Source organism: Ciona robusta, chromosome 14 (assembly GCF_009617815.1).
Source record: "Ciona robusta chromosome 14, ASM961781v2".
Classification (NCBI taxonomy): domain Eukaryota; kingdom Metazoa; phylum Chordata; class Ascidiacea; order Phlebobranchia; family Cionidae; genus Ciona; species Ciona robusta.
In genome coordinates, this window is record NC_143248.1 from 1,021,177 (window position 1) to 1,031,915 (window position 10,739).

Genomic DNA, 10,739 nt, shown 5'->3' on the forward strand with positions numbered 1-10,739 from the left:
TTAGTGGCTATAGGTACATTAATTTTTAACTGTTCTGACATTTCATTGTATTTAATGTAATAAACTATACAAAATGCACGTATATTTTAATCGGCCACCTTACGAAAGTAAAAACATCCGCAATTTCTATATTAGCATTAATGGCTATGAAATAGTTTCAGTTCTTAACGTCTGGTAATTTCAAAGTATTTTATTTGATTTAATTAGAGGATTTATTCCTTGCCTCACAGTGAAACTTATTAAGCAGCTTAAACTTTTGCGGTTCGTGCACGAATTTCGTGGTATGACGTCATTATATCACAATGTAGTGGAAAAGTTAACGTTACATAAAAAAAAACGATTAATTTGTAAAACGTAATAAGGTTATGCAGCTTGAGTTTGACGAAAGCAGGGCTCAGTTATACGTCATGATACGAACGTATATGTCTACGAACATTGGCGCGCCGGAATTCGCTAAGTAGCAATGTGTATGAGTAATTAGGCATCTTACTCAGAGCCATATTAGGGGCATCGATAGTGCGCAGTGAAAATGACGGAAAAACGCAACGGCGGGTATATAAGGCCTGCGTGGATGAGGTATATGACACGTTCATCGAACGAAGTTAAAATATTATTTTGTAAAGTTATTAAATATGAAGCTGCTACTACACGTAGCGTCCCTTGCGGCAGTTATATTTGCCGTTGACGGTAAGTAGGCTTGAAAAGCATGAAATATTTTACATTAGCGCAAGTGTATGGTTATGTACATATATATATTCACATCCAGGTCTAAAATGTTGGGTGTGCGACAACGCACGAACCAATGCAGAATGTCTCGCCAGAGGACGATTATGGCAGTGCCAACCAAACCAGGTAAATATGATGTATAGTACGGTGGGGTAAAATGGGACACTTTTAGCACATAATATCCAATCATCCTGATCCTGTTTTAAACAATTAACAACGGTATATGGGCGTCGTGAGGATTCGCTTTTATAATTTTTTGAAAGTTCTAAATGGTACGAGAAAATAGAATGAAAAAGTGTCCCATCTTTTACGAACCTAATATATTAAATATTATACGAGCAACGATATAATGCAACAATATGCACAGAGAGCTTGCCAAACCGAAGTAAGAAGAGATCCACAAGGAATGAGAATCACCAAGAGATGCAAACAAGCTCTTGCATGCGACAACAACTTTATTCAGGTATTTAAATGAATGAATGTAACTTGTTCTTAACGTGTAAAGCGGGGTAACGACCGCCGTTAAACACTGGTGTTCACAATGCTATATATCACGGGATCTTTGTAGTGTATAGCTGACAATTGATACAACCTGTAAGAGAACACCGGATTGGAGCAATTGCAGTTAGGCGCCTCTTGCTCAGAGACACACGCACCCACAGTACGTGTAAAGTAGTAGCAGCGTCCAACTTCAATAACCCGTAAACTCTCAGGGCAGAGATTGCCACGGCAATAAGTTTACCCTATGCAGTTCACCACACTGTTCATGAATATCATGCGTATTTTTTTTAAGAATCCCCGAGCCGCTTGGTTTCCCAGCCAATGCAGTGATCAACACGGATCGGTGTGCAGATGCTGCTGTGACTTTGATAACTGTAACACAGGAACTATTGGTTGCAACGACAGTAAGTTTCGTCATCAAAATACTGTCTCATGAGTTACATACATAGATATGGGATGAATTTTCATAATTTTACAAAACAAATTTTTTTTTTACAAATGACATTTTATAATTTTTAGTACAAAAACACAGAATTTTTATAATTTTGCAACAAGCATCAAAGCTGCAGACATGTATTTTAGATTTCAATTAATGTTATTTGTAGGACCTGCACCAAAATGCCCCCGTCCATCAAACCCCACGAACGGAGCCGTAACATGCCCGGGAACGGGAATGGTTTCTCCCGGTGACGTGTGTACCTACACCTGCGTAAATGGTATGTGTTTTGGTTGAATGAATTAAAAGGTTTACCCTCGCGTGGCGAGGCAACGACAGTCGTTATAACACGCAAGTGCCTACACAATTTATGACCCACATTGTGGGTATTTAATTTTAAGCATCTTTTTGGTAAACCCGACAATTTAGACAACCCATAATGTCTCGAGGCAGGCGCACTATAACCGCCCCGCTACTGGTAATATAAACTGATAGCGTTAATTACATGTACGGTAGAAGTTCTACATGTTTGGCTTATTACAATGTATAGTCACCAGAAGTAATATCCTGCCATACTTTATGTTTTTGTTACAATATTTTTTTTCGCTTTCCCACACTTTTCATCCATAGCGTGTATTAACGACTGCCGCTTTGCTGTTAATTCTCTTATTTGCTTTGGCTGATTTCCTTATTAAATTTCTGATCGTTTCCGAAGATATAAATAAAATATGATGATTTTATTTTCTCAGGCTATAACATGACCGGATCCACCGCTAGCAGATGTGTGTTAACCAGCCAAACTTCAGCAGCGTTTGATACACCTCCTCCAACGTGTACACCACTACAAGATTTACGTGAGTTACAACAAATGAATCATATAGTAGGGTGGGGGAAGATGGGACACCTTTATCACATAATATCAAAATATCCTGATCGTGTTTTAAACAATTAACAACGGTCTATCGGGGTCGTGAGGATATAGTTTCATAAATATATGAATGTTCTTTGTTTACTACTAAATTAGACGAGAAAATCGAGTTAAAAGGTGTCCCATCTTCCCCACACTACTGTATATAGCACGTGTTCTAGTGACGCCATGCACGAAATACTCGAGCATAAATGTATACAGAAATATGAATGAATTATCCGAGGGTTGATTTTTAGTCCCGAATAGCAATTCCAACGAAATGATCACAATTAACACATTTATTTTGCCAGCCACACATTTTTAAAATGAAATAAACCTTTCGTACATATACCAGAACATATGATACTTCAAAAGTATAGTAGGTTGAGAGAAAATGGGACAACTTTTCATTCTATTTTCTCGTCCCATTTGATAGTAAACAAAGAACATTTGAAGAAATATAAAACCATAACCGTACAACTCCCATAGACCATTGTTAATTGTTAAAAACACGATGAGAATATTTGTATATTATGTGCTAAAGGTGTCCCATCTTCTCCCATCCTACTATATATATACAAGTGTCTTTAAATGGAAAATCATTCTAAACACGTGTTGTAAAGCTTTGTATTCCATACAGCGCAATGTGAACCTCAACAAAGGGCACCCGACCATGGTTCTGTGCAATGCACGAATACAAACTTAATCGGAAGCGTTTGCACTTTCTCATGTGGTTCAGGATACTACTTGTCAGGAAGCATTAATGTTTTGATATGCGGTAAGCTTAGTGTGTAGTTCTGTAAGCATCTTATAGTAAGCAACAACGTTAGGCGACTATTACAGTCACATATGCAAATTTAATCCTTCTTTTTTTTACTGAAACAGTCTATGCATATATAGTGTTAGGTATATTAGTGAATAATATGCTGTGTATGAAGCTTGTATATTTACATTTATATTTATGTGTTTTATTCCTTAACAGGCGCTCTAGGAGAATGGTCGGCGATTCCTCCTACATGCCAGCGTATAACTTGCCCACCAGCGTTCAACAACCCAACCAACGGAGTGGTTGGTTGTACTGATGGTATCAATGATGGCAGCGTTTGCAGGTGTGTAGTATAACATGCACTATCAATTCGAAGTATTAACGGTAGTTTATAACATCCAAAGTAAGAATGTCTGTCTGGCCGTATTTTGGGTACAATGGTCGCGTTTTATTGACGCCCTTTCCCACACTTTTTATTCATAGCGTGTTTTAACAACTGTTGTTTTGCTGTTGATTCCTTTCTTAGGTTTTTTTAAATAACATGATCTTCGCTATCGTTCACGAAGAGATAAATAAAACTATGTTTTGTTATATAACAGTATCTTGCAAATTACTCTTGATGATACATATGCGGTTATATCTGACATTAATTAATGTTTCAGTTTCGGTTGCGCGCCCGGATTTTCTTTGATTGGAGCAGCAAGTTCAACTTGTGCGGATGACGGAAACGGTGATGGGGTAGGACTTTGGAGTCAACCTGCTCCTATTTGCCAAGGTATATCGTGATGCTGTCATAGGAAACCATCTTAAAGGGGCATACTGACAAAATTTTTATATTCACAAACTCCATATCTATGAACAAAGATGGTCAAATGTGATCTAAAGTATATCACCAAAGTTTCAAACCGAAAGGCGAACAAACAAACAGCGCAGAATCGACAAATGTAGTCAAAATATCTTCAAAACTGCAATGCGTGGGACTTTCCCGTTACAAAATATAAACCAACTTTAACCGTTTCAAGTTTAAAAACTACTTAAAAAATGTTTTTTTTTCTACTGCTATATTCGGGCAATCTCGTCTGACTTAACAAGTTTTTAACTTGGTATCTTTAATTATAGTAATTACATGTTCCCCACAACACACCGACCCTACAAATGGAAACGTGAATTGCATGAACGGTAACAGCCTTGGAAGCGACTGCTTCTTCTCTTGCGTGGACGGCTACCGTATGAACGGCGCCCCTATCTCAACATGCACTGACGATGGCAATGGAGACACTAACGGTGTTTGGTCTTCACCTGCACCAACTTGTGAACGTGAGTGTAATGCAACAATTTATATATAGTAGGGTGGAGAAAGAAGCACATAAAAACCAAGTTTCCTGATTGTGTTTAAACACGTAACAACGCCCTAGTTTTTTATAATTCTTTGAACGTTTGTTTCTTACTAAATGGTACGAGTTCATATACTGCTTAAATTGTGTATGAAGTCAATGTACTAGTTGTGTAGAATTAATGGGCTGCGCATTTACCGAACTGATGTAAACTGATGTTATGAGATGAACTACACAGCAGATTGAGCACTGCTGCGTAAATTACGTCTTCATTCTTGGATTTCCATTTAAACTTGTATGTAACTTCCTTTATCCTCGCGTGGCAGCAAAACGACAGCCGTTATAACACGGGTCGTTATAGCATGGCGAATAATTTAAACAACATATAAGTGAGTGATTAACTTCTTATTTACTCCCAGCTATCACTTGCATACCGTCACACACCTCACCAACCAACGGACAAGTAACTTGTTCAAACGGAAACCTTGTGGGGAGCGAATGCGTGTTCACTTGCTCACCAGGATACGCTGTAACAGGAGAACCAGTTTCAATTTGTAACCAAGTCAACATTGGAACACCAGCTGGAGTGTGGAGCTCACCACCACCGACTTGCCAACGTAAGTTTGTGTTTTTCGTCGTACGAACAATACAATTTTTCGTACTGAGTGGGTGAAGACTAATTTATCCACGCTTAGCAATAAACTTGGGAAACGTTCTCTGTTTCTTGCTTATAAAATACCTCCTACACGCTTAATGGCTTCTTATACTCACTAAGAAGGTCAACCGATGCCTATATCAAGAAAACATATAAATTATACATTTACTCCTCCAGCACAACAATGTAGCCCACCACACAGCAACCCAGTCGACGGTTCTGTTGAATGTTCTGATGGAAGCAACCTTAACAGCCAATGTGATTTTGTTTGTAATGCCGGTTTCAGCATCCTCGGGTCTCCAGTATCGACTTGCACCGTAAGCGCCAACAACAACAACAACCTTATATGGTCCAATCCACCACCAATGTGCTTACGTAAGTCAGTTCAATATAAAGTTTGACAAGATAGTGAAAACACTAACATATACGTGTCAACGTGAGACAAAACAGTGAAGATAGGTGTAGCGACTAACGATCATGCTTATTTTCTTCCCATTAATTGTAACTATGTTTGTAAGCGTGTTTTAACAACTGTTCAGTCGCTATCTCCTGTCTTTTCGTTTAAAATATTTCTAAACCTCCGCTACTGTAATCGAAGAGACAAATGAGTTATTATTATTATTATTATTATTATACTTCTTTACAACAGCGATAACTTGCATTCCACAACAAATACCACCAACCAACGGAGCAGTGACATGCGACAACAGCAACAACGTTGGAAGTACTTGTACTTTTACTTGCAATGCTGGATATTCAGTCAGTGGGAGTCCAACTACTGTATGTAACGATGACTTTAATGGCGACGCACAAGGTCTATGGAGTTCACCACCACCGACTTGCCAACGTAGGTTCCCTATACCGTGTTGTACTAGACCCTAAGATTTTGGTCTCAGCTTTACCCTAACTCTAGTAACAGTGTGTTTTTTTTATTCCTGTTTTTTTAACATATTGTAGCAAGAACACCGAGCTGTATACTAGGTCTTGAGATTTAAGTCTGATTTAGAAATACTCGAAGGACACGATCCCTCTTTGATTTCTGACACTGCATTTGTTAACAGAACAAGTTTGCAGCCCGCCTCATACCGCGCCAGCCGATGGTAGTGTGGCTTGTTCTGATGGCAGCGCACTTGGTAGCCAGTGTGAGTTTGCTTGCTCCTTGGGATTCACTCTTGTGGGCGCACCATTATCAACCTGCGCAGTTGCAAACGGGAACACATCACCAACGTGGTCGCATCCTGCTCCAACTTGTGCACGTAAGTGTGAATGTTTACAGCGTGTTCTATTCTATGTGGATGGGGTCCTTGCCGAGGACCTGATGAGATCTAGACCAAAATTAGCTTATTAGCCATACACACCGACCACATATATACGTAGGTTATGCAAACAGTGGGACTCGCTCTGGGTTTCGTTTTCCAAATAATCCTTGGAGTTCACCGAGTTATTGCAGCTTGTAACCATTCGCTCTAATTTAAGTCCTAATAATTTAAATGACCACCTCAATGATAAAATACGGTTTCAGGACACACGTTTCCTTTGTTTTTGGAACTACGTCATTAAATTTTGGAAACAAGCCATTTCTGTTTTTAAGGTTTAAAAATCTTCCATCCATTAATAAATCATTCTTCCCACAGCGGTAACTTGTTTACCACAACAAATACCACCAACCAACGGAGCAGTCACATGCGACAACAGCAACAACGTTGGAAGTACTTGTACTTTCACATGCAATGCTGGGTATTCAGTCAGTGGAAGTCCAACTACTGTATGTAACGATGACTTTAATGGCGACGCGCAAGGTTTATGGAGTTCACCACCACCGACTTGCCAACGTAAATGAATGTTTTTATAAGTTTAAACGAATATTAATACGTTCTTGCCTGACGGGTAACGAGTAATTATAACACGGCGGGTGTTCCGTATCATATTTTAATGACTAACAACTTAGACAACCCCATATGGAAGCACTTGGTTGGAGCAATTGCCCTTAAGTGTCTCACCCAAGAACATACACATCTATATAGTGGCAACGTCGTGTCTTGAGCCCAAACCTTTGGATATACAGATTGTTCTAATATGCGCTGTTACACAGAATTAAAGTGTAATCCACCACAATCCAACCCAACAAATGGAAGCGTGTCTTGTTCGGATGAAAACAACGTCAACAGTGAATGTGAATTTGCTTGCATGCTTGGTTTTACTATGGTTGGAGAACCAATCACTGATTGCTTAATGTCCGGCGGAGTACCAGCTTGGACAAATGTCGCTCCAGTATGCGGACGTAAGTAAACCTTTCACAAAAGTCCCTATAAAGAAATAGGCGCTTGATTTGTCCATTGAACAGTATAAAAAAACGTTTGGGGATATGTAAACTAAATAAATCCAATTATAATGTAACATGCGGTTACATTATGATTTTAATAAATTGAATATTATTACAGCTGTCATATGCCCGGCACAACAAGCACCAGTGAACGGAGGCGTGACTTGCACAGCCGGTAGCAATTTCGGTAGTGTATGTTCGTTCCAGTGCTCTCCTGGGTACGCGCTCACCGGCGAAGCATCCGCTACATGTAATGATGACTTTAACCAAGATACCCTGGGTGTATGGAGCTCCCCACCACCAACTTGCGAACGTAAGTGTCAATACCACGGTTCTGTTCTCTTTTAATGGGAGATGTTCTACGGCAGGCACGTAATAGGATTTCAGATTTAAAGCGGAGTTTCGCATTACCCCAACTCAAAGTTTTATGTCTTGAACGTTTTGATTTTATTACAGCTATTGTCTGCAACCCAAGACACGTTGAACCCGACAACGGAGCCGTGATTTGCACCAACGACAACAACCTAGACAGTTCATGTACATTCATCTGTGCTAACACATACGCTATTGAAGGAAGTCCTGTTTCAGTCTGCCAGGACAGTGGCAATGGCGCTCAAGGATCATGGAGCACCCCACCACCTATTTGCACTCGTAAGTTAGAGTTGGTTTAAGAATGTATTCACCTTCTTCAACTAATTTGTTCATCATGCAGCCATCGTATGCTTGCCACAACATTCGAGCCCAGCAAACGGCGGAGTTCAATGTACCAACTCCAACTTTATGGGCAGCTCATGCACCTTTACTTGCGATGTTGGATACGATCTACTAGGCGAGATTTCATCAGTTTGCAATCTGATTACTGCCACTGATGCGATCGGTACATGGAGCGCACCAGCACCAATTTGCGTAGAAAGTAAGAGCTCTATAACTATATAGCTTAACACACTAAAAAGGTACTTTCAAAGAATATTCAATTGTTAATCCGTGGGCAGTCTTTGTTGCATAAAATCTCAACCAAATTTCACAGCAGCGTTTCAAATGATCTTTCTTTAACAGGAAGTAGATGTAGCAATCCACCCAGCGCACCAACCAACGGTTACAGAGTTTGCAGTGACGGCAACTATGTTGGTTCTATCTGTGATTACGGATGTGATGACTTGTACACAAGAGTAGGAAGCCAATATTCAACTTGCGTTGAATTGGCTGATGGCAGTCATAGCTTTGACAACCCAGCTCCAACTTGCGAACGTAAGTAACTGAAAAAGCTATAATGTCATCGCATTACAAACTGTTAGATTTCTAATGCATACAATTTACAGGATCAAGCTGTAGAGATGTGCAAACATTACCTAATGGTAACGTGTCATGCAGCGACGGGAACTTTATCAATTCAGTTTGCACATATGACTGCAATGCTGGAAATGCATACGCTCTCTTCCCAACCAACCACAGTACGACTACTTGCTTGAATGATACGACATGGGACCTTCCACCCCCATGCTGTGCAAGTAAGTGTCTAAACAAGAAACATCATGTTCTGTAGCTTGGTATTATAGTAGAATTTATAGATGGATTTTTGAAAACTAGATATTACATTTCCCATAAAATGTATGTAGTCCCACGGCGAGGTACGCTGTGGGTCCTGGAAAATGGGGAAAGATAGTACTCATTTTTATACCAAATGCTAAACCACAATGCAGAATGCATTCACGCAGATAGATAGCAAATATAAATATGTATTTTCCAGGACGTTGTCCACCATATGCTCTCATGGACTTCGTGATGATATTGGATTCGTCGTCATCAGTGAGACGTCGAAACTGGCGGATCATGAAAAACTTTGGAAGATCTATTATCCAGTAAGTATTTCAATGACTAAAAAACGACTGAAGACTTTTTCTAAAGAAAGTACAAGAACTAACTGATTACATTTTAACAGGACTTTCCGACTCGCCGAAGATGCTGCCCGTATGGCCGCGTTCAGATACAACAGAGTTGTTGATACAAGAAGTCAAATATTGTTTAGACAACACGTCAACGATATGGCTGGGTTCCTCGCATCTTATAATGCAATCCCATACAACGGTGGAGGTATGTATATTGAAACTGTAAAGTCAGCCTGGGTTTGTCATTGGTTTTAGTTGTTTACCAAAAACGCGCCCGACCATATACAAGTACATGGCTGACAAAGCTATGTATATTAGTTCAATGGTGTGGTATTTATTTGCTTGTATTGCTACCCAACACATGAAATATTTGGGTAGCTCATATTGTAAAATGTAAAATCAATTTATAAACGTATATAAGTTGTGTTAAGTCGCTTATAAACTATATAGGTACCGGACAGAAGACAGTTCGTTATTTTTGCTTTTGCTTTTAGGAACACTTACTGGCCAAGCTTTACGTCACGCCAAAGACGTTATTCTTGCCAGACGCAATGGTAACAGACCGAATGTGAAAGATGTTGTTTTGACGATTACCGACGGAAGATCGCACGATAATGTTGCAAATGTATCAAGAGAGCTTAGAGAAATGGGGGTTTTGGTAAGTTAGACTTAAACACAGACTGAATGGAAAGACTTCTGTTTGAATGTAGTGATAAATTGCGCCCAATTTCTTTGAATTTACCAATCATTGTGGATATGTTTTTCTTGCGGTAAAATAACTTCGACTTTTTCTCAGACTTTTGTGGTCGGAGTTGTACCCGGAAACGGTAAGCAATTGGACGAGAATCAACTGCTTTCAATTGCCGGCAGCCGATCAAACATGTTCTTGGCGACCAGCGGTTTCTCTGGTTTAAACAGCGCGTTCTCAGCACGACTTAGCGAGTCTATCTGCACAAACCCATGCGCTCACCTTCTACAAAGAGATGAGATCAACCGACCGACCCCAACACCTGCTAGGGTCAATGGAGAAAATGTTCCGCCCACTCCTTCGGGTAGATAAAGAAATTCGTTGCTCCTTCTCCCCCCCAATCCCTGCTTAAACTTCAATGTTACAAAGTCACTGTATATCGATTTAATTTTGTCTTGATTTGAATAAAGTTCTGCTGCATCTGACGATTTTGTGTGATGTGAATTGACAGAAAATA

At 39.7% G+C, this 10,739-nt stretch overlaps 1 protein-coding gene across 2 annotated transcripts; it reads left to right on the forward strand.

The window, feature by feature from the left end:
- Nucleotides 1-532: 532 nt before the first annotated feature.
- Nucleotides 533-10,707, forward strand: LOC149724729 (complement receptor type 2-like). 2 transcript variants are annotated; one of them, XM_089892014.1, is made up of 25 exons: nucleotides 533-687; nucleotides 767-852; nucleotides 1,094-1,189; nucleotides 1,520-1,631; nucleotides 1,833-1,943; nucleotides 2,413-2,517; nucleotides 3,211-3,348; nucleotides 3,553-3,679; nucleotides 3,999-4,111; nucleotides 4,456-4,653; nucleotides 5,090-5,287; nucleotides 5,503-5,700; nucleotides 5,975-6,172; nucleotides 6,387-6,581; nucleotides 6,960-7,157; nucleotides 7,418-7,606; nucleotides 7,767-7,961; nucleotides 8,105-8,299; nucleotides 8,361-8,561; nucleotides 8,705-8,896; nucleotides 8,968-9,156; nucleotides 9,396-9,507; nucleotides 9,588-9,739; nucleotides 10,029-10,192; nucleotides 10,331-10,707. In XM_089892014.1, the coding sequence occupies exons 1-25, from the start codon at nucleotides 633-635 to the stop codon at nucleotides 10,592-10,594; spliced, it is 3,981 nt and encodes a 1,326-aa protein (XP_089748140.1). In that variant the 5' UTR covers nucleotides 533-632; the 3' UTR covers nucleotides 10,595-10,707. The 2 variants fall into 2 exon arrangements, with proteins under 2 accessions (XP_089748140.1, XP_089748141.1); XM_089892015.1 differs by lacking the exons at nucleotides 6,387-6,581; nucleotides 6,960-7,157.
- Nucleotides 10,708-10,739: the final 32 nt, after the last annotated feature.